General features: G+C 26.5%; 1 protein-coding gene across 1 annotated transcript in view; it reads left to right on the top strand.

The window, feature by feature from the left end:
* Window positions 1-25541, top strand: part of LOC135926962 (probable serine/threonine-protein kinase clkA) — a 45543-nt gene that overhangs the window by 19000 nt on the left and 1002 nt on the right. Inside the window, exons 3-4 of the mRNA XM_065462894.1 lie at window positions 23122-23349; window positions 24756-25359. Of these exons, the coding sequence (XP_065318966.1) occupies window positions 23122-23349; window positions 24756-25359 (832 nt within the window). The remainder of the gene's footprint in view (window positions 1-23121; window positions 23350-24755; window positions 25360-25541) is intronic.

The raw sequence follows: 25541 nt of genomic DNA, 5'->3' as shown, positions 1-25541 counted from the left end.
ATTTGAAATTTTTTTAAAATAAATATAAAAACCAAAACTGGCTTAAAATTTATTTGTTTAAAATGTAAAAAAAATATTTCCTCAAATCAATCCAGTTATAACCTCAAGAAACACCTGTCATTTTTAAATTCTAATAGTATTTATTTTATAAGACTGTTCATGCTAATAGTTTTAAGGAAATGGAGAAACATCTAAATAATTTTGGTATAGGCGACTCTACATCCAAAAAGACTAATTCATTTCAAACCAAATTAATTAATAATACAAATGCCAATATTTCTCAGAAATTGGCTGATAAAGTTATTGTTGATTTTATAATTGATACAGTTCAGCCAATGTCCTTGGTTGACAATCCATAATTTACCATGATGATTAAAACTCTATCCCCTGGTACAACAATTTCATGTCGCCAGACACATGAATAAAATAGCAGATAACTTTAAAGTGATGAAAGATGCTCTAATAGTAGAGTTATCAGAGATATCATATATATGTGCCACCCCAGAGAGTTGGACAAATAACACAAGGTAAAAACTTATAAAATGCAACAAATTACCATTTTTATTACATAAATTTTTTTATAATCAAAACTAACTTTATTTTAATATTTATAAATGTTGGTTTTTATATATTTACTATATAATAACGTTATAAGTAAAAAATAATACAAATTTGTTTCGAAATTTTTTTTATAAAAAGTAGCTTAAAAATAGTAGCTAATAGCGCGCTACTTTTTTTGACAAATAGCGATAGCGGTAGCGCGCTAATTTATTTGACAAATAACGATGCGGTAGCGCGCTATATTTAAAAGTAGCGATTAAAAACTCCGCTGTAGACTTATTTTTAAAAAACCGATCCCATCCGAAATTTTCATTTCATAATTATATTGATATTATATTTTAAATAATATCAATAATATATTTAAAATAATTTTTATAGCCCCTCAAAAAAAAATCCAATTTGAAATCCTTAGATTATAAGTGTTTCTTCGAAACACTCCCTCCCTCTTAGTTCAACACATGGTATTCTTCCTTCTTTTTTTTCTTCTTCTTTTTTTTTTAAATATTTTTTTATTTTAAATATTATAATTTTTTATATTATATTATATTGATAATATAAAATAAAATTCAAAATTATATTATGCCATATTCTTTCAATATCTTCAAAAGTTAAGTCCTTGTCGAAATTATAAAGTTGAGATTATTAAATATAAAATGTCTTTGTATTTAGATATAATAATTATTAAAAGGTTGACTAAAATATCTTATAATCAAGTGAAGGAATTTTATAAAAAATATTCAAATTTTGATTTATAACGTTTTCACTTTTAAATATATTATTAAAAACAGTAGGATAGATGTATTTATTATATGTAGTATTACGGTATTTGTGATAGATATGATCGATTACTTTTATAATAGTATAATAATAAATCAAAGGGATTTTGATTACATTTTATTTCAATTTAATCCTTACCTATTTATATAATTTAATGCATTATTTTAAAGATAAATTTACCAAACTTCTCACAAAATTAATTTTATAAATAATTTTATTGGAAATTATATTATTGCTCTTTAGTAAGTAAATATTATAATAAATAAGGCCAATCTGGAACCATAGTATTTATTCGTTCCTTCTAATCCTTTAAAATGTCCCGCTGGCCTTAAATCCCGTTTTTAAAATTAAATCAGTTGCGTTTATTTCTATTCCATAAACAATCCGAGAATCTAATGTATTTTGAGAACCCGTGTGTCCCGCTGGCAATCCCGTTTTTAAGATTAAACATGTTCAGTTGCGTTTAATTTCTATTCCCAAAACAATCCGAGAATCTAATGTCTTTTGAGAACCCGTCGCATTCTGAAACCTGAACATTCCGATAATGCTTAGAATAGTACTTCCATTCCAATCCCGCGTTTCTCTAAAATCTTCTGGTAACTGATTTTAAAGTATATAAAAGAAAGAAGAGAAAAAAAATTATTATTATAAATAAATTTCAAAAAATAAAATAAAATAACTATTAAATCAGTCACTCCCATTTGAAATCTTGATTTTCTTATGCAATTTTTTTATTTGATCTTGCATATTTAATATACAGATTTAGATATAGAGTTGTAATAAAAATTTTATTTTTAAAATTTGTGTGTAAGGTAAATATTTGAATAAGTAACAAATTAATATATTCAATTCGCAATTAATTATCTATTTATGTATTATAATATCAATTGAAATGATATTTATTTTAAAAAAGACACTTGTATGAATAGTAAACATGTGGTGGGGGACTGGACTAAAATAATTTGTTTGACATATTTTGTGATTACTAGGTTAGATTAGAATATGTAAATATGAACATTTCGAACTCAATTTTAAAAAGTTTACATTTCGCCGATTGGTATAAATTATGCAAAATTTCTAGGGCAAAATATAATGAACATTAAGGTATCTGACAGAAATACCCCAATTTTAACAAATATTTAAAATGCTTAGAATTTTATAGCATCATATGAAGGTAAATAAATATAAGGTGCAAATTTAACCTTTTATTTATTAAAACTGGTTTTTCAAATATTTAAAATTAAAAGGATTAATTAATAATTATTGTAAGATATTCGAATAGAGATCTGCAAAGTTAAACTCGGCCCGTATCTGACCCAAATCCGGCCGGGCCTTAATTTTTTAAAAAATTTTCGGGCTCGGGCCGGCAAAACTATTTTAAAAAAAATTTCGGGCCGGGCCGGGCATGAAAAATTAGGCCCGATGCAGATCACTAATTTGAACTAATAAAAGAACATTTATATAATGTAGTGTAGTCTGGGTAATCTTTTATCTTGAAATTATATTATCACGAAAATTATGTTATATCAATCACTGCGTAGCTACGGGGTGAAGCGGGAGGAGGCTGGCCCATCCGTTAAAGTTTTTAGCCCCCGAACCTGGCCCCCAGAAAGAATCTTTGGCCTCCAAAAATTATTAAGGCCCCCCAAATTTAAAAAAAATTTATTAGTTATTTAATTTTAGTTACCATTAACAATTAAATCTTAATGAAAATACAACACATTTTTTAGAAAAATATTATTTATTTAATTTATACAAATTAATAAACAAGAACATACTAAAAATATTGATTATAAAATATCCATTCACTCGTTTCATTTCTTCTCGTCAAAACGACGAACCTCATCTTGAACATGGTAAGTCAGTGATTAATAGTACACATAATTATCTTGACTTGTAAGAAGAAGTTGAAGGTAAATACGTTTGTTAAAATTTTTAAGTTAATTTTGATCTTTTGATTTGCTATTTCTTAGCATACAGGAGCTACCTTTCCGCGGGACTGGTTCAACAAAAATTACGGGTGCTGCAAAAGATGAGACCATAATTTATTCTTCTGGACTAATTATAGCAATATTTTTATACACCATCCAAAAAGATGCTGAATTAAATAAAATTATGAAATTAATACCCAAAAATGCCCAATATTTATCATCCCAGATTCAAAACGAAGTATCTATTATGGTAGATAAGATGCTTGATTATATTTCAGATAAATATAATAAAAGTGAGATGCCTTTTATTTTGTCTTAAGGCTCAGTGGCCCCTACACTTTTTGAGCGAATGAAGCAGAATACCCCCATGAAAAGTACCCCCTTGAAAAGTATCCCCCCCCCCCTCGAAAAAAGTATAATTATGACACCCATAAATTTCAAAAATAATTTTTATTACATCAATTTTTAATATATAATATAAATAAAATGCAAAAAATATAACTTTATAAATATTATTTTTAAATATTTAGATAAAGTAGGGGAAGAGAAAGCGAAAGAATTTATAATTTCATCAGTATTTAATTGTTAAAATAAAAAATTTTCCATTGATAATATGGTTAAATTATTGAGAAAAGAATCTTTCATGGTACTGCGCAGTCTTGTTTTAATTAATTTAATTTTACTCACGACTCTTTCGGCAGCACATGAGGTTGTGGGAATGGTTAATAAATATTTATATAGAATTCTTAAATTAGGGAAAGCAGAAAAATTTAAAAGTAAACGATAAGGTAAAATAAATGAATAGTTTTTCCAATCTGAATCGTAAGTCCCTGAATTATCATCATCATCAGAAGAAGCTAAATAATATATTGGTAAAAATATTTTAATTAAATAAATTTACAATTCTCAGAATCTGACAAATCTTTAGATTCTTGAACCTCTAGGTCATGAGTAATAATTACATTCCCCATTTTGACCATCTTATAGATATTTCTAAACTTCAACATTTCTTCGAAAATTTGACTTGAATTTAAATTGTAAAATTCACAGATATCCTCGATATCTTCTTTAATAATTGATTTTTCTGCCTTTCCCTTTGGCGTAAAAAATGATGTTTGATGTAAAAATTTCATTGAATCTGCATAATAATTAAATCGAGTGCCACATAAAACATACCTATTTTAAAGCTAAAAAAAATTTCTATATTTAATGATGAAAGTATATATATACCTCTCCTTTTTGGATTGTAATGTTTAAAGTCTAGAACTTTCAAAATCAAAAGGTAGATTTCTCTCCTTCATAAAATCTTGCGCCTTTGGAAAAACATCCAAAAATTCAGTGTTATTATCTATTAGATTAAAAAATAATAAAGACAATAATTTATATTATACTTCTCAAATTAATCAAGCAATCTTTTGCCAATTGAATTTGATTTATTGCATACCCTATATCCTTCGAAATGGTTTGCAATTTTGTACAAGCCAAACTTGTTATCAACAATATTTTATCCAAAACACAAAGTGATAAGATAAAATCAAATTTTTCTATTCTAAAGACTATAGCACTAGCCATAGTGGAAGTGGCAGGATCTTCAGAATCCTTTAAATTTGTTAAAGCTGCCCTCAAGGCATCATAAAGTTGAAAAAAATTTACAATAGCTTTATATGACGATAGCCAGCTTCTAAATAAAAAAAACATTTAAAATTTAAATAAATAAGGAACTATTACCGAGTGGTATTCTTGACGCGTAGAAATCGTTGCGATTTTTTTAAATCATTACACTGAAATTTTTTAAGTACCTCATATCTTTTTACACCATTAAAATAGACATAAATCTCATCTAGTATTCCTAGAACATTTCGAAGCTTTTTAATTGATTGGCATAATTGAACAACTATTAAATTTAATCGATGACAATAACACCAAATAAAAGCTGCCTTTGGCGCCTCTGCTCTAATCAAGGCTTGCACACCATTGATTCTTCCACTCATGTTTGAGGCGCCATCATAACTTTGCCCAACTAGATATTCAAGGGGTAAATTCATCGAGCCAAGTTTGGATATTATATTAAGCTTTATATCGACCTGTGGTATTTCCCGTACAATATATGTCAATCAGTCTTTCAACAGGCTTCGGCGTCTCACTATTTTCAACATATCTTACTATCAAAGCTATTGCTTCTGATTTTGAAACATCGTATGTGCCATCAACTATGATTGAAAAGCACCTGTTAAATGTAATCTCATTTTGAATTTTTTTTATAACCATATTTTTCATGGTTTCAATGAGAATGTTTATGTTATTATTATATGATAATAGGTTTGAATATAATTTCGTTTTTAATCCCTTATTTTTTTTATCCTTTTTTCTTTCTTCATTTTGCTGTATATACATTTTTAGTACAGGTTCAGAATCTGCAATAAGCTTAATAAGGGCCATCATATTGCCTTCTTGTTGCCTGTTCCCCCAGAAGGCTTGGTTACGAGATATTAAATAAAATTTACTAAACATCGACCAAAATTTCCGTCAATATATTAAATTAAATAAGTGGAGGGGGGGGGGGTCTTGTTATTACATTTATAAACCAGAAATCACATGATCATGATGGATGTAAAAAAAAATTTTTTTTTAAATTAAAAAAAAATTAAAATAAAAAAATTAAAATAAAAAAATTTTAAAAAAAAGGTACCCCCACTCAAATTTACTGAAACAGTTGCTTCGGACCCCCCCCCCCCCGTTGTAGGGGCCCCTGTTAAGGCTGATGTGACAAAAGATGCATCAGGTTTTGAAAACCTGTGCATAATTATATATATTTTTTCTGAAGAAGTCCAAGAAAATTTAATAGGGAGTATTAATTTACAGTGTCTTTCTGCTGAAAGCATTACTAATTGCATTTTAAAGTAACTTAATGAGTTAAATATTAATTCAACGATCATGATAAATCAGGCATATGATGGTGTAAACGTCATGTCTGACCAAAATGGAGGAGTGCAAACACTACTTCAAAGAAAAATGAATAAAAAGTTCCTTTTATACATTGCTACAACCACAAGTTGCATCTTGTGGTTCAAAATTGGTATCATAATATTGTTATCATTTCAAATTTTAAATTATAACTTGATCCTAAACATATATAATATCCATATTTATAAAGAATGACTATTCTCCTAATTCCAGATTAAGTGAAACGAATGAAATGAACGAAGTGAACATATATAGGGGTGGGTGGTGGTGAGAAGAAGAGAGAGAAGAATGGAGCGGGGGGCGGGACGGGCAACGCTGGCATCCCCTTCCTTTAGGATCTATTGTGGCAGATATTATGCTCAAAAGTTAAGATTTTGATAAACCTATTTTGGTCTTTAGATTTGGTTCTTTTCGAATTTGTGAGGATCCTTATTAGTAGGAATTTCCTTTTATACATTATTAGAGCGTAGGATTCTTGGGTCAGCACAAATTTGAAAAGGACCAAATAAAGTCCTAGTGATAGGACTGGTGCAGCCATTCATAGATGCCATCAAGTTGTTTTCTAAAGGTATATTTGGGTATACTTATACTTGATGGCATCTATGAATGGCTGCACCAGTCCTATCACTAGGACTTTATTTGATCCTTTTCGAATTTGTTAAAATTTATCCAATGCATTGTATAATATTTTTAGTCGTTTTAACGTCTGTAAATATATAGGCCATGCTCTTAAGAGACTTTTAGACCAGAGGTAGAATGTTCATTTGAAACATCTTGCATCATTTATGGAATTTTGAGGCCATTGGTGAAGTATTATTTTACTTTTCTTATAGAACTCTTAATTCATATGTTTCCACTTATGCAGTTGAAGCCTCTGGTCGTCTATCTCAATGTGTTATATATATTACGTTATATTAGCCATTATAATTTATGAGATATTAATAACAATAGATCCACTAATAAGTATCTACAGTCAGTAGGTACTAATCTAGCGGATGCTAAAAATTGTATTGATTCCACGATCAATATATTAAAAATAAAAGAAGCGATAATTCTTTTGATTCGCTAAGAATTAAGGTTGAAAAACTTTTAGCAAAATGTAATCTCATCCCCAAAAAATCATCAAGGGTACTTAAAACGAAATTTTCGAGATTTTTAGTCAAGACCAAATTACAATTTGATTGTGAAAAAGACTCCAATTGGAGTTCTTTAAAAAAGAATTATTATGAAATTACTGATTACTTTGTTGATCTTTTTCTAGATAGATATAAGAAACACATAATTTTGAAAATTCCTAAATATTATGTATAAAAAAATATCTTGCATTTAAAGAATTGTATAAATGCTACTCAGCAGCCATCATCATTGGAGTATCAACGGCTTCTCGTGAAACCTCATTCTCTACACTAAAGAGTATTTTATCGAACACTAGAGAATCGATGAAAGATCAACGTTAACAAAATTTAATATTAATGGCCTATGAAAGAAGAATAACACAGAATTTATCTTTCAATTCATTTATGTTAAAATTTAAAAATAAGAATCGCCGTATTATATTATAGTATTATTTTGTATTCATATTACATTTAAAAAATTTTAATAAAAATTTTATATGAATGCTTAATTATTTGTTTTATATTTAAAAAAATAGTCCCCCCCCCCCAGTGAGCAGCTGGCCCCCCAACTAGAAATTCCTGGCTACGGCCCTGATCAATCATGTTGAATATAGATGTAAAATAGGAGGGGGGGGGGGTTAAACGAACCCCAAAATGCAAATCGCAATTTAAAAATATTTATAAAATAAAAAATAATATGCAGGAAATGTAAATCATAATTTTTAATCATATTATTAATTTTAAAATTGACGAATTTTTGCAAATGGCTTGTTTTAACCTCATTTAATAAGCAAGCCCTCACTAAAATATTATTTAAAAGCTTTTTTAACATAATTTTCGCTTATAAATTGATATTTTACAAATGATAGTTTTTAGGTAACAAGAATATTTAATAATTTTAAAATTCTAGCCAATTTATTTATAGGTACAAATCATATGATAGCACTGCAGAACTTTTACATGTTGTGCATCATAAAAAAGTTATAGCTACATCAGAGACCTTAATAAGCAGGGTTGTGAGGTTCACCACATTGTCTACCATAATTCTACGACATTTTAAAATTTCCAGAAAACTCCCACATTCTTTTTTTCAAAAATTATGTTTTTGATATAAAAATATCGTGTAAAAGAGAAATTTCAAAATCAAAAAATTTAATTCCTTCTTTCTAATCCTTTATTCATAAATTTATTATGTTTTATCTGATAACTAATAAGAGTACGGGATTTTATATAAATACGGCGACATCATATTAGTTAATTTATATAAATTTTAAAATGATAAAACACCCACCAATAAAAATTTTTTAAGAGAATTATCTTTTTTTTTATAAAAAATAAATCCTTAGTATTTTTCAGTTTTGGATTAGTTCCCTTTCTACCCCGGGCGGAGGCCGTGAAACATGGGGTTTAAGGGGAAAAGCCCTCCAAATTTTTTCTTAAAAGAAAATTACACAATCGAATAATAACCTGGCAACCATGTTCTTGGGTTTTAATTTTTTTGATCAAACCATGCCCAGGCCCGCTGCAGAAAAATTTTTACACTCAGGCTTAGTCTGGCCCATATTTAATGTTAAAAAAATTACTACCCCAATAAGTTTCAAAAATTTTTCTCAAGTCCGGCCTAAGCCCATATTCAAAAATTAAATTTATATTATTTAATGAAAATAAACAATATTTAAGTCTATTTAGGCATCATTTTGTGTACAATACTGAAATTTATTATTATTAGAAGAAAAAAATGTAATAATGTTATAAGTTAGCAACTGTTTTAAGCAAATTTAAATTAAAAAAATTTTAGGCCCAAGCTCGGCCCAAGTCTATTAAAAAATTTAAAAAACCAAGGCCCGTCATAGGCCCGCTTGAAAATATAATATGCTGCGTATCGGCTCTGCCCAAGAAGGTTTCTGAGCTGCATATGAAATATATATTTTTGATAAGAAAATTAACCCTTGGAGTTTAACATCTTAGAAAAAAAAATCCTAGGCTCGATATATCTCGGCATTATTTCCCCTAGGCTATAAAATTTATAATATTACATCCTTACGCCGTTCGGGAGTTAGGGTCAAATATTTAAAAGCAGGAAAGTTTCCGAGATATATTTTATAAAACTCATGGGACTCCAAAGAAAACTACAAAAGGGGAGAAACGTTATAAATTAGGTTATGTTTTCCTTTTATTACCGCAATTGGCCAGTAAAGTTTTATTTTAATTCCTAAATTTAAAAAAATATAAATTTCAATTTTTTTTCCGTTCATTTACAGCAGTAAATAGCTAGTATAATCAAATATATTATGGATTTACGAATGATTAAAATATAAATTTTTCCTTTTTTAAAAAATATACTATAGAAGTTTTAAACAATTTTTTTTAAGATGCAATAATTTTTTTTCTCAATCAGATTGAATAATAACTTAACTTTAACTTATATATAAAAATAGATACAAATTAGATTAATAATTTTAATTTATTATATAAAACTTATGCGCAGTATATAATTTTGTTATTTATTCAATTCCACTTTTCCTATTCTTATTGTATAAATTTTTATTATATAATAGGGATTAATTTTTTTAAAAAAAATTAAATTTATCCCTCCGATAACATATTGCTATCCTTGAAACATATTATAATTTAATAAGTATTGAAAATATATTTTATAATTTAATAAGTATTATTCCTATTTCTACGATATAAATTAAAATATTTAATAAATACTTATTAAATTTTTTTCATTAATTTTCATTTGGTTTTTTTTTATAAAAAAGGCAAGTTAAACTGATTTTAGGAAAAGACTTAACCTAAATAAGATATATTTTTAATCCCCTTTCTTATATAGCTCAGAGACTTGCAAGCCCGGCCGGAACCTCTGATTTTAAAAATCTGGGTCGGAATAAGAATTTAAGATAATGAAAAAATCCGGGCCGGGCTGATTTTAAAAAAATATATTTGGTATATCAATTAATAAGTTTGAAAATCTTCAATAGAGCATTTATTATTCATTTATATTTCTCATATTTTTAATTGCCCGCCACCAAATATTTTGCATTAAGCTCTGTCCGAATTTAGCCAGGCCTACGGAATTCAGGAATGCATATTACTGATCTGGGGATGATTCTGGTTGTTATAATTATTTGCAATATATATACTATTGTAATAATATTTTAGTAAGACCCTGAATTTAAGATATGTAACCCCTAAAAAATATTTAAGCGTCATAAACAGAAACAATATTTAAAATTGTTATTTATAGCCGCTTAAAGGGATATTTTCAAGTAGATAGACCATTCATTGCTAACAATTCATTTTCATTGTACGGACATTCTAATATTATATGAAATATTTTGTCGGATATATTATTTTTTTTAAATAAAATGATAACATTTATTCAAATGATAAATTTTGTCGCAAATCCACATTTACAACAAAAAAATAAACTATTTGATGTTTTTGGAATCATTTGTTATACAACATATTAACTTCAACATGACATAAATATATATTTTTCTATGATCATAATTTCCTTTTTTAGTTCCTTTTATTTTTAAACATATTAATTACAGGTAATTATTTAAATAAACAATGAATAAATTTTTATTGAAAATTTATATACTTTAAAAAAAACTACATAAAATTAACATGTAATTATCTCTTTTGTTCTTGTCAATATATAAGTATATATATAATTTATTGTATAAATCGAAAGTTTCCTTTTCAAACTTAAAAATATCAATAAATTATTTGTGCATGTATATGCAATGGGACAAAATAATTTGGGTAGTTTTTTAATAAGAAAAGGGCAGTAAAATTAAAATTAATTATATTAGGTAGTATTTAATTTAAATGGGGTGTTGAAGAATAATTTGGTGAATGTTTTAAATTTGCCGAAAGTTATTAATTATTTCCAAGTTTTTATTGACATTTTGATAGTTTTAATTTTATTTTTAAATTTAGAATATTGGAAGAGTTTGACTAACTGTAAATACCTAAGTAAACTGAAAATTCTGCTTATAATTAAAATAGTTAGAATAAAGAATATTGAAATTGATGACTTTATTTGGCAAGATGGTGTATCTATTTAACAATTTTTTAAATTATTCATGGACAAGGTTAGGGTTAAGTTAAAAATATATGATGTATAGTTAATATAATTTTAAAAAATAGTTTAATAATTGTTCATTGATTATTTGTACCAGATTCCGCTTATTATAATGAATCTAGAATATTATAGTGAGTAATCCTGAAGGTGTTATATTTTTAAATTATTCTATGTGTATGTCGATAAAGGTTTACTCTAACGGCGTTACATTTTTTGAGCAAGAGGAACGCCATTGGGTCTCAAAAGATAACGAGTAACGCATTTCTTTTTTTTGTTTGAGTAACGGTAACGCAAAGCTTTACTCGTTACATTAAATTTTTTCTGAAAAAATTTTAAAAAATAATATTTTTTCTAAAATTTTATGAATAAAGCCGAGTTTTTATTTAGTTCAACCACCAAAGTTCTTCATTTCTCTTTTATTTCTTACATTTTTGTCCTGAATTTATTCGAGATTGTTAATCTATTTAATATTGATTAATCAATGTTTATATTTTCTAATACTTTAATTTATTTTATAAAGAATATATGTAAATGGTACTTATTTCTTCAGGTGAAAATGATTTAACTCTGCCCTGGCCCCACTATGAAACTTTTATACAAATAAAGAAAATTAATGGACAGAGTCTAACTTGTACGTGTAGATTGTGTCAATTTAAATATTTCAACCTCATTTCCAGCTGCTCAAATCTAAAAAAACATAAGAGAGCAAGAATATGAATTGATTAAATTCTGATAAGATAAAAAAATATTGATGAGGATCTGAATGAAGATTGTGAAGATGATGAATTATTACAAAAAGAACTCTTATAATATATTATTTTTGTATAATTTTATTTTTATCATCTATGGGTAAGAAAATATACAGAATATCTCACATTCTCCCTTGACCACTTGGTCGGCTCCTCACCTAGGACTCTTTATGTATCGAAATATTGGCTACATCCAATAATAACCATTCCAGAGAGACCGGGGAATCTAATAAAATATAAAAATACACTTTCTATCAAACCATAATTTTATCCCGATAATTGCAACGCGCTACCTTTTTGAATAGCGATTAGCATGTTTCTTCCCACAAGGTAGCGACGGCAACGCGTTCCTTTTTTTAAACGGTATAACGCGTTTTTTTAAAGTAAGGTTTACAGAACTAATATAGTGTAATGTCTTAAAATTATTTTAAATTATATAATGTAAAAAAAATTGATGCTTCTTTGCGGATTAAAACATTTATTTTTTTATTCTAATTATGAATATAATTACATTAGAGGATTCAAAATATCTATTTCGATTAAATGAAACATAATTAAATTTTTATAGCTTATTATTAAATATTCAATAATTTAATTTTAAAGCTAAGGGGGAAGCACTATTTGGGGGTTTTCGCCCATAACTTTTATTGGAGGTTTTTAGGGTAACTTATTGTAGGCAATTATTAATTTTTCTTTCTTTTTATGATTATATATTATGTATATATTTGAGGGATGGGGGTGTATAGGGAGAAATCTTTTATTAGCTTAAAATGATATTTACGAGAGTACGTCCCGCTATAAGTTGCACAATCCCGTTAAAAGAAAATTAAATAATCCCGCTAAAAATCCCACTAAATATTCATAAATCTTATGATTCCATAAAGTATCTGGTTTATTTATCAAATTTAATATTTAAAAAATCAACTGTATATTTCATTTACATTTTATTAAATATCTGTTATTTTTTTTGCAAAATTTGGAAATGAACTTGAAAAATATTAGGATTGTATATTTCGATGATACAAACTCTTTGAGTTCAGGTAGCGAAGAAAAACCCTTGATATCGAATCAATAATGATGAAGTGTTATGATATATTTAGTAGATCGACAATTGAGGTAAAACTACTATAAAAAAAATGTGTATGCATATCTCATAAAAAATGTCTTCACAGGATGGCTTTCACTTGTTCTTGCAGTAGAGAGTCAAAAAAATATTTCTCTCTTTAAAAAAATTCACCAATCATTTTAAAATCATTTTTCGAAGAAGAATTAACAGAAGCCGTCTGGGCTTTATTTTAATATGCGGCATTTATAAAATGTTAAGAATCTGAAGTTACGAGAGAATTCGTTATGTTCTCCAAATTCATGAAAAGGGAGAATTTCATCTTATCAAAAAAAATAGATGAAATCTTTAAACTCTAATCAAGCAATAAACTTAGAAAAAGTTTATAATTATGTATTTTTAATTCTTTATTCAAATGAGACCGCACAGAGAATATTTAGTTTAATGAATAAGTGTTGGCGAAACTTTATTCTTAGAATCCAAAATGATGGTAAAGTAAAATTTTGACATGAATTGCGAAGAGTTCGCTAAATTTATTTCCAAAGATAAGAAACCTTTAAACAAAAAATTCTTTCACTAAATATAAGAGACCTGCAGGCCCGACCCTCCGGTTAGGACAGTATTTTAATTTTTTAAATATACCCGGGCCTAAAAAAGTTTTTTTTTAAATATCCGGGCAGGCCTAAAATTTACATATTGTTCAAATAAAGATTAATAAATTCGCAATTTGACAAAAAAATTACCAATATTTATATAATGGGATTACGTTTGACCCACTTAATCCCTCTTTTTTATCATTTTAATCATTGAAAATCTCGCAAGCTCACTTTTTGAATATGGCAGGTCTAGGGAGACCCCCCCCCCCCCGTACACACCTCTCTATTGTATACATGAAAACTTAGACAAATTTGTCGATTGGTTAAAAAAAGTTTCGATTGAAGTCGAAAGATGATATAATTATTTTTTTCATCCAGTTATATTAAAAGTAAAATTATAAATCTATCCCACCATCTTTACAGCAGTAATATTATCAGTTCGCATAACTTTTCCATATATAAGAAATTACCATTAGAATTCCAGAAATCGTATAATTTATAAATATTCTGATACTTAGAAAAAGCTAAATTATAACTGTGCAAGCTATATACTCTGATAACCTAACTCATCATTATGTTCTATAACTTAAGTAATTTTTTTTATTACTAACAAAAGATGGCTAATGCAGATCACTTGACCCTATCTGTATTAAAAACATAATTTAGAGAAATTATAATTTTAAAATTTTTTTTATAATAGAATATTTTTATAAAAATTTTCCGTCAATGACCACTTCAATGAGATTAGATGATGAAAATTTTTAACTTTTTAATTTTCTTACCTTTAAATTTTCATTTAAAAAAAATTAAAATCGATATATTTAGTATTTACCTTGTTTAGAACTTAAATATATTATTATAAAACGATTGTTTGTATTTTACTATTTATAAATTTATATGAATATTAAATAATATTTTGCCTCATTTTTAAATATTATTATTTATATAATAAAAAATTTTTATAAAAAAATTAATACATTAAATTAAACAACGCCGAATTATAATTATTAATTTTAAAATTACAAAATTCACCTTTAATTTCGACGATTTAATGCAAAATATATATTATTGCTTGTAATGTAGTGATTGTAAATCGATATGTTGTATTATTATTTATTGATATTTATTAAATTCAACTAGAAATAGAAAGCGTTATTCATAAAATAAAAGTAATAAATGCAAAAAATAACAGTAAATTTTATTTTTAAATATTAGTAAAAAAATACTATATCGCCTAAAAATTTGATTTTCTTTCAGGTAATACTGAAGGATGATGATAAACAATAATCATCAAAAATTAATATCCAGTTTGCATTTTTAATCTATCTACCTCTATCTCATTGTCGTAATATTTTCCTTATCTTTCATTTCTAATTCGACTTCAAACTAATTGGACTAAATTTCCAAAGTAAAAATTTGATATTCTTGATTTTAGTTATATATATATTTACATTTAAAAAATTTTTAGAATCCTATAAGCTATATGCCCAATATTTAATTTGTTTATTAAATTATTAATTTGGAAATATTTTTAACATTATCCTTATTGAAAAATATGAATATAGTCCCTTTTAAATTAAATAATTTGCCCAATTTGCATCTAGGGATATTTATTTTAGTATAATAAACTATTTGGCACAAAAAATTATAAAGATTTCAAAAAATCTATTATTATTCTTCACAAAAAATAATGACGGGCTGCGCAGAATAAAAATGATAATTCGAGCTTGCAAACTGTAAAATATTTTTTGGTGTAAGGTATAAACACACTAAAAAAATTTCCACAGCTAGGCCGTGCTGCGCTCTATTATATAAATCTTGATTAACCTCCTAGCAGAACTCTTAATATTAGGTCCAAATTTTAATTGAAGAATATAAAAACACATTTTTATATAAAAAATCACTAATTCTTTGTTTCTAAATTCCCAGAGAAATCTAATTATCGTTTTATTTTAAAATAAAACATTTAATTTTTAAATATTTTTTTAAGCCCACGCTCGATTAAATTTTTTAAGGACCCAACCACGGGTTTGGGTGGAATCGAACGGGTTCTACCTTAAAATATGATAGTTAAAAAGAAAAATATTTTTAAATTTGTTGCTATTTTTTTTTGGTTATTTATTCGCTGCATTTTTATTTAAATTTTTTTTAGTGCGACCATAAATTTTTTAAAAAAAGTATAAGCAATCTTAAATAGTTAAAGCCATTGATCCCACTGATTTCCTGTTATGCCACATAACCCCTCTTTGATTTTTATATTTTGATGAGTAAGACCCATTAAATTCAGTATATTTATATATTTTATTTTTCACGTTTTTGACTCCTTTGAACTGTTATAATTTTTTTTTAATAAAGTTTACAATTTTATTAAAATGATGAAACATAATTGGAATTTTTGCCTTTATATTTATCTATTTTTTTTATAGCACCTCTTCGATGAATAGAGTTTGGCATTGTTTCTCTTATACATACACATATGTATACTAAAAAATATATCTTCAATTCGTATTACATTTATAACATAATAATAAAAATAAACTCTGATGACAAATGAATTGTTTTGTCATCATCATTTTTTTAGCATTTATACTTTTTTTATTATTATATTGTATACTGTTAAACATTATCAAATAAAAATTATCAAATAACTGTAGATAATTTTAACCTTTTCCCCATTTACCATACCATATTGACGACGACTGAAGAATTTTGTCATCTAATAAATATAAAATGTAAAATGTATTAGTAAAAAAAACTTGTCTAATTTGAGCCATCTTCTCCCTATTCATAGTTTAGTTAAAATCTTTATTATCTGAAAAATGTTAGATTACTTTGTATAGGGCAATTTTTGTATATTTTCATTTCGTTTTTAAGAAATAGACAAAAAATATTTGTTTAAATATTTTAATTTTGTCGTTATGTCGCAAATTTTATTTATATAACACAATACACAATTAATGTTTGTTTTTATTTCTATCTAAATTGGTTTTTTTAGTTATAAAAAAAATGCCGTATGCGGTCATTGGAAACGTTATTTTAAAATATTAAATTTAAACTATACATGGTTTCTTTCTATTCGATTCATTTTTAAATTTATGGTATTTGGTAAATATTGATATAGTCATTTATTTAATATTTTTTCTTCATGATATTAAGTATGAAACGTAATTTGGTTTTATGTAACTTACGTATTAATTGCAGCATTATATTTTTTTTTATTGTAAAACTTATATATCATAATAATTGTTTAATGATTATGAGTGGCCGACCTAAAATTATACCATACTAAATAAAATATCGTTCCACGTTTTAAAACACTTAATTCTTTCGTTTTTGTAATTATACAATATTTATATTTTTATAAAAATTTAATCGGTGGAAATCCTTATCCTTTTCCCCTCTTTTATCATTCGTGGGAAAATTAAAAAATTTAAATTATCATTTTATAATTATTTTAACAATATTAAACATTAAAAGGCAAATTAATATTATACTAGTATTTAAAAATTAAATTATGATAACATTTCATTTTCTGACTATTGGCATAAGAACGACTTCCACAAATTGAGAATGATTGTAAAATGCTCCTTAGATAAATTTAAGGGCTATACTAATTACATAAAAGCTTTTTATGATTTTGGAATGAATGTTTTTCTTTTCCAATTTAAAATGGGTTACAAAAAAGAGGGAGAAAACTTTATAAAAAATTTTCGAAATTTTCGGCCACTTCCCCAATTTAATATTTTATATTCTTGATGTCTAATGCAAAGTTTCTAGTAACTTCCGCCTTATTTATTTTAAACGCGTGTTGTAATTTAAGCATCGCGATGCATTTCTATTATCGCAAGTACTATAAATGAAGTATTTTATTTTGAAATTTTATCATCTTGAATAATGTTAATTTGCAATAGATGACCAAGTGTCAAGTGATATTTAGACCATTCACGTTAACAATATTTATATTTTTAATTATATAATGATAATAATAATGATTATTTAAAAAATATATATACAAACGTGATAAATTTAAATGTCCTAGTTTTCTTATAGCACTATATTATATACGTGCTCAAATAAAACTATCATATAATATAATGTAACATCAAAATAGTATCCTCTTTTTTGCTTAATATAACTAAGCTTTTAAAGTATTAGGGTCAAAAGCAATATTTAAAAAAATATTATATATATCTATGCTATTATAATGAATAATACATAATATAAATTCTTTTACTCACATTAACTAAATAAAAAAATCATTTCTTAATATCCCTTGCGAACTTTAATAAACATTCCAAAAAATATAAAATTTATATTGTAGGCATACTTATTATTAAACCTTCAGATGTTTACCATAGTAGCTCCCATATATCGGAAGGTATGGCGTGCTTCAGGAAATTTTAGAGCATTAGAGGAGTCATTTAACCATTTTAGACTTTGGATTCTTAATTAAAGGTTTAGGTTAAAATTATAAACAAATAGTTGAATCTAAGAGCTCTCACCCAAGACATATATTATTTTCCTTAAAAATAATAATAATTGCAAAGCACTCATAAAAATTATTTTGTCCGTAATTGGCTATTTTATAGTGATAATATCACATAACTTATTAAGATAGCTTACCTTGACTTATGTTTTGCGGACAACTCAGGCGTGTACGCAGCGGGGAGGGGCAGGGGGACAAATCCCTCCCTCCCCCTAAAGCCAAAAAATGCAGATGCCGAATTATATTTTTCAAAAATATTATTGTTAATATTAATTTATATTTGTTAATATTTATTCCTATCTCATATATATATATATATATATTTAATTACATTTATTTATCACATTCATCTACTAAGTTATTTTATCAATTAATTTCGATTTCAAGTTTTCCTTGGCGTTATTTACCTATTATTTTCAAATTTTAGTGGCGTATTATTTATCTAAATTTCTAGTCAAATAATAATTATCTGAAACTCCTTGTCCAACAGGGAGAAAGAAATTGCAAGCTTTTCCAACGAGATCGAGTCTCCGCCATCAAGCACTAACAGCTTTTATGGAGTTAGATTACTGAAATATCACAATGGCTTGAAAGAAATATTTCCTCAGAAGCAAGAAAATTATTGGATTCAATACTTATTCCAAATTTTTTTCTCATTGAATGTATTATTTAAATATACAACTATTTTATGTAATACTTTTCAAAAACATGACATAGACTTGATTAAGAAGATGAGAATAGCGGAGAGCATTTTATTAGAACTCAAGGAAATTAGAGCTAATGTTGATGAAGAATTTTATATGTTATTGTTGAGTCAAAAGCAGAGCTATAAGTGTTTAATATTTAACCCCCTCAACTTGCAGCAAGCAAGCTCATCGTCAGAACATTAATATAGGATCAGTAGAAGAGTGTTATAAAACAAATGGCCCCTCTTTTAGATACATTTATAACCCAAATAAATAAATGGTTTTTAATTCATCATGCAGCACTTACAAATCCGCAGATATTACTTCCACAAAAGTTTTTCCAACCTTTTTCAGATGGTGATGGAAAAACAAAAATTTGTTAGATTTTTATAACGAAGATATTAAAATATTTTATGATGCCTTATTAGCTGAATAACTATGATTAAAAGATTGACTATGGTTGATACAGTCCCAAAAAATGCTATGGATGCTTTACATAATTTCAAACACATTTTAGATTATATTCCCAATGTATTAAAATGGTTATATATTAGCAACTCTTCCCATTAGTAAACTAATGAGATAACATTCTCTTTTTTAAGAAGAATAACAGAGCCCTGCAGAGGTACCATTTGCAGAACACGCCCCAGATTTTTTTAAAAAATTTTTTTCGACCCGGGTTTTTTAAAAAAAAATTTTTAGACCTAGCCCGACTTTTTTGAAAATAAAATTTTCAGGCCCGGCCCGATGTTTTTTAAAATAAATTATATTTATTTTTGATTTTTATAGCTAATAATGGCGATTTCAAATATTTGGTTTTAAAATATACAACTCGGCCCGGATATTTTTTTAAAAAAAATTTTCAGGCCCAGCCCGGGTATGTTTAAAAAAATTAAAATACGGTCCGGCTCGGAGGCCGGGCCTGCAAGTCTCTGAAAAACATACCTATGACATACAACTTCTAAAAGTAGATTGAATGATTTGGATCTTGAATATTTATAGGCATTTAACGCCAAGCAAGGATAGATAATTGGAAAATTAGCTCAAAACATACAAAATACAATTATTCCTAAGAAACTTTTTGTGTAAATTTATATTTCCAACATTTAAATTTTTTATACTTTATATATTTTAAAGGCTCAAAAAAATTCATATTTCAATTTTGGGTCATTATAGTGATTCATATCGTGGTTATATTTTATTTTATAATTCACATTTATTTTATAGTTTTTCAATGCCGGTTTATATATGTAATTTTTTTGCAATTCACATTAATTTAAAATTGTGTATTAGAAAAGTTATTAGTCCTAATAAATTTATGCATAGTATTTTTAATTAACAATAATATTTCTTAAAAAATTTTATTCCCCCCCTCCCCACTAGACCAAATTCCTGCATACGTGCCTGGGACAACTAGACACAAGTCAAAAATGAAAACAATAAGGGATAAATGATTTGTATAACATGGATCGAATCAAACTTAGTGTATAATATGAATCATCACTGTCATAGACACTATTTGTGCTTGAAGACGAAAGAATGGTTCATGAAAAATATTAATAAGAACTATTTTAATATACAGGAGTGTGCATCCTTTACAGTTATTAAAATATGATAAGATATCTAAGATTTCTATTATACACGTAACCAAGAAATAAAGTGATAGTGGGAATACTGCTCAGAAGGATAATATGAATGGTTATATATATATATTAGTGTCAGATTCTGAACCTGCAGAAAATTTACAAAGAATTCAAGGAAGAAAAGCTAGAGAGCGAATAAATGCACTCCCTACAGCTTCCTATAAAGTAAACATTCGTTTTCCAGATCATATTACCATATAAATAACAAGGAATTATGGAATGTTATAGTGCTATCAATAAAACATTAAAATATATTTAAACAAATTTGGAATACAAAAATGAAGCCTTATATTGATTACAAATTATATATATTATTGGTAATATGAAGAAAACCCACCCCCACTGCTCCGAAGTAATCAAAGTGATTTAAAAAGATTGGACATGAAGGGAGAAGTGGAAATTTTTGAAAAGTTGTCTCGAATCGGCTAACAATAATTTTTTCTGAAGGAAAAACATAAGTTTTCTATCTATTCCTATCCATTAAATATAAAATTAACAAAATTTGGCCTATCCCGTAAAAAATTGAAAATTCAATCTTTTCTTGCAAAATATGTTTTTATCAAGGAATTTTTCTGTGTTTTATTTTAGTCTCGCAAGATTTTTAAAATATTTTCATTTTATGATACATTCAGCAGGGTTCCGTGCCATATCTGCAGGTCCCTGATATCTAAAAATAAATTCAATTTTTGACAATTGCATATTATACACACATCTTTTATCTATTCAGCAATTTAACTCTTTTATTTCGTTCCTAATTTTTAGCTTCCAATAATATTTATATAAATATTATTGCTTTCAGTAACAACTTTTTCATATATAATAGTAATTATTTTCATACATTCACGCATCTTTCCTATCTATTCTATTTTTAAATCAATGTCGAATGTACTCAAAACTAGGAATTTTTTTTATTTATCTTAATTTTCTTGTAAGATTTAGTAGGAGTTCTTTAAAAAAATTTCTTAATATGAATTCTGATAAATCAGCATGTTGTAACGACTTTTCCTTGTTTTTGAGCCCCTATCATGTTGTAATAACGAGGAAAAAAAAGCATTATAAAAAATATGATATTAATTCCAATAAATACTTTATTGCACTTACCAGGCCTATTCCGATCCAAATAAACTTAAATCGGTTGGATGGATAGATTTCAGCTCAGTTGAATCTTGATTTCAAAACTCTAACTAGAACTGGGTAAAACTCAAACCTTGGCAAAATTATAAATTATATTTTTTTCCCTCCTAATTCTTTTATAAATACTTTTTTCAATAAAAATATTCAAATTTTTTATAATTATACAACTTATAATATTTCCGCTTTCCTTGAAATATCATATTCGGATTGTACTTGGTAAAAAAAAATTTAATCCATTAGGTCTGAATATTTTTTTTAAAGAATAGGTCTGACACAGGAGGATTTTATAAGTTATACCATAGGGTTCACTCTTGACATAATATTAAATAATATTTTAAATAAACCTAACAACAAAATAAAACATGATTTGAAAAATGTGTTTTGTTGGCTCGAATGTTTTTGGGGTAGTCAACTAACTCTATAATATTCAAGAGTCATCAAGATAGTTTTTTCTTATAAATGATACTATTTTTTAAGAGTGGCAACAATAAAATATATGAAAAGATTACCTAAATTTAGGTCACTCTCAGACTTGTTAGCAAAAAAGTGTTTTCTAATCGTTACAAGGTTTATGTTATTCTAATATTTAATTCTTATATTACAACTATTTAATTCTTACTACAATATTTAATTTCAAAAATTTTTAATGTAATATTTATAAATAAATTAATGCTTGAATTAAGCACTTATACTCACATTCACTTTACACTTAGTTTTTGATAATTTTCATATAAATATATTTTACATATCATTCATACCCATTACTATTTATTTATGACTGCGATTCATTCTAATAGATTTATTCGAAAACGTTACACCGGTTCAGATTTTTATTTTATTGTTTAATTTCATTTTTGAATAATTTTGGCTATCTTTTGTAAATTATTTTGAGAAAAAATTGAAAATATGAGCAGTAAATAAATTTTAAACTCTTAAATATATTATTTCACAATTGGTTTATGGATATAATTATAATTTATTACCAGCCTGTGTTTTGTTTAAAAAAAAATTTTAGGCCTGGCCTGGGTTTATTTTTTAAAAATTTGACACTCATATACCTGGGCCTACAGGGTCTCTGATATATCTAAACGAAAGTGTAACTTAATTGTTTTAAGTTTAATTTAGATTTTATAAAAATCATAGCATCAAATAATAAAATATTCTTGTAAATCTTGGTAAAAGAAATATAATAAATATGTTGCTAAGAAACGTTCGTGTAACTTATAATATTTTAAAAAAATAATTGAAATTTTGTTACTTTTTTTAATATTTATTTATTTTTTTTATTTATTTGAAAATTTAAAAAAATATATTCAACAGAGGATTATGTAACGATACAACAACCCTGCCCATCTATTCTGGACTCAGTTTAACGAATTATTTGCCAGTATACTCCCATATTGCAAATGGATCTAGACATATATTAAGGGACAACTACGACAATCAAATATTCGGGCCTTTATCATTGCATCCTCATTATAGTTTTTCCTCCACAAGCCACAACACAAAATCGAATCTGGACAGTACTAATGAGATTAACAATACAAGGTTTTATGTGTGAATTTATTTTTAAAGAATTTATTTTATTATATACTGTTATATAGGTTACCAATCTATGATTAAGCATGCACTCTTAAGGGTGAGTGGCGTTATTTAGAGTATCTCGAATTTCTTAAGTTGCTAGGTTTCATTTAGAAATTTTACTATTATATATATAATAGGTGGTGCGGTTTCGTTACTAGGAATTTAAATTTAGGTAGGTATCCAGGAGCGAATATTTTTTAAATATTTATATAATTATGATAAGAAATACTGATAGTGTAGTATACTATTTAATATAATGCCATGTTCATATCCATTTTAGAACGTCTATTTAGTAATCATCGTTTGTTGTGTCATAAAAGATTTTTAAAAATTATGAAACTTTGAGTATAATTAATAGAAAATTTGATTAGTTTCAAAGCCCTGTAGACCCTCTCCCCACCTCCCAGTTAATAATGCAAAGAAAAGGCTATGAGAATAAATTTTTTTTTTTATTTTAGGCCAAAGATCGGCCAGATTTATTAACTTAAAAGAAGTAAAAATCATTAATTGCTTATCACAGATGACAAATTATAATTAAGAGAAAACATATGTTTTATATTTTTCTAGCGGAGGGCTCTATATGACCTTCTTGGTGACAAAAAGAAAATGATTCAATTATAAAATGGATACTGGCTATTAAGCTACTACCCCCTCTCTCCCCATCCTCATCCTCCTAAATTTCAATGATCCAATAAAATTTAAAATTTTTTTATTCTGAGTATATAAGTCTGCAATTTGAACATTTCTGGCTATACTTAAAAATAATGCATACTTTTATGTGCACATCAAACTTAATTATAAAATTCAAGGTATATATTTTTTTGTTACGTGGAATTTTTTTTGATAAATAACCTTATTTTATAAGTTATATTACCTATTTAAATTTAAATTTCCGAAATAGATACGTTTCATAATAATAATTTATATTGAAAGCTTTCTAAAGTATATATGTCGTAACGGAATACGGAATCCATAGGAATTCGGAATATCTAAATTTTAAATCCTTTTCCGAGGACAATTTTTAATTTGAAAAATTTGACTGTCAGGAAATGTATGCCATCATGTATAGAGTATCCACACTAAATTTGAGACCATTTTACCATGATCTTTTCAACTACTCTAAATTTTTATATATGGAGTTTTTCTTATAAATTAAAAAATACTTGGCGAGAATTATCTGTAATTCATAAAGTAGTTACTTTACGCATGAGAATATTTTTAGGTTAAATGAAATTTTTTTCAAATTTTAAAATGTTAGAAAAAGTCAAAACTGAGAAACTACAAGTCCCCACGAATTTCATATCCCGTTACGACATATATTGTTTATATAATATTATACTAAATATATTTGACATTGAAAAATATCTAAGGAGCGAATCATCGACATCGCCAGTTTTAGCCAATTCGTTTTCGTTCAACATGGATAAGTTACCCTTTATTAGTAAGATCAACAAATCCTCTGCCGATATCACGAAATCATCCTCACTAACAACGACTCCCGATAACATCAAAACCCCGACCCAAGAAAGCTATAAAGAAAACTCGAAAGAAATTTGCAAGGAGGATAATTTAAAGCATTACGTTAAAAATAACAAGAGAAGCAAAGAAATTAGAAAATCTAAACGTTCCAAGAGTTCTAAGTCATTGCTAGGATTCGGAGCCAGTTTTAACTTGAGCAACAAGCCCACTCTAGGTGAAGATAACGTAGCTTATTCAAAGAAAGGGGAATGTGCCATAACATGTAAAAGATACAGTAGAAATCATTTCAATGATAGTGATTTTTACAGCTCAAACAACGGCTATAATTTCCCATCAAATGAAGTTGACACTATGAAAGAGTCTAAACGGAGGGATCAGTACATTAACAACTCATTTTTGTCTGAAAGTTCCAACGAAAATGATTCTGGTATATTGGTTGAAGAAGGACCTAATGATTATTATGCCAATAACAATGGGAATTGTATTATAAATAAAGTATAATTATAGTTAATTTTTGGTTTTTTACACAATTATAATTCTTATATTATTAAATATTGTTAATGTGAATAGTAGGTATTACTTATTTATAAGCATAAAGGTTTTTTTATATTAGGTTTAAAGGTCTTACTCCTAATTTTTAACACCTAGAGACAGAATAGTTTAAAGAGATTCTTTTA

The sequence above is a fragment of the Gordionus sp. m RMFG-2023 genome, chromosome 3 (genome assembly GCF_954871325.1).
Source record: "Gordionus sp. m RMFG-2023 chromosome 3, tfGorSpeb1-WG-v2, whole genome shotgun sequence".
NCBI lineage: Eukaryota > Metazoa > Nematomorpha > Gordioida > Chordodea > Parachordodidae > Gordionus > Gordionus sp. m RMFG-2023.
Note: the sequence above shows the minus strand (reverse complement) of the source record. Positions and strands in the feature narration are given on the sequence as shown.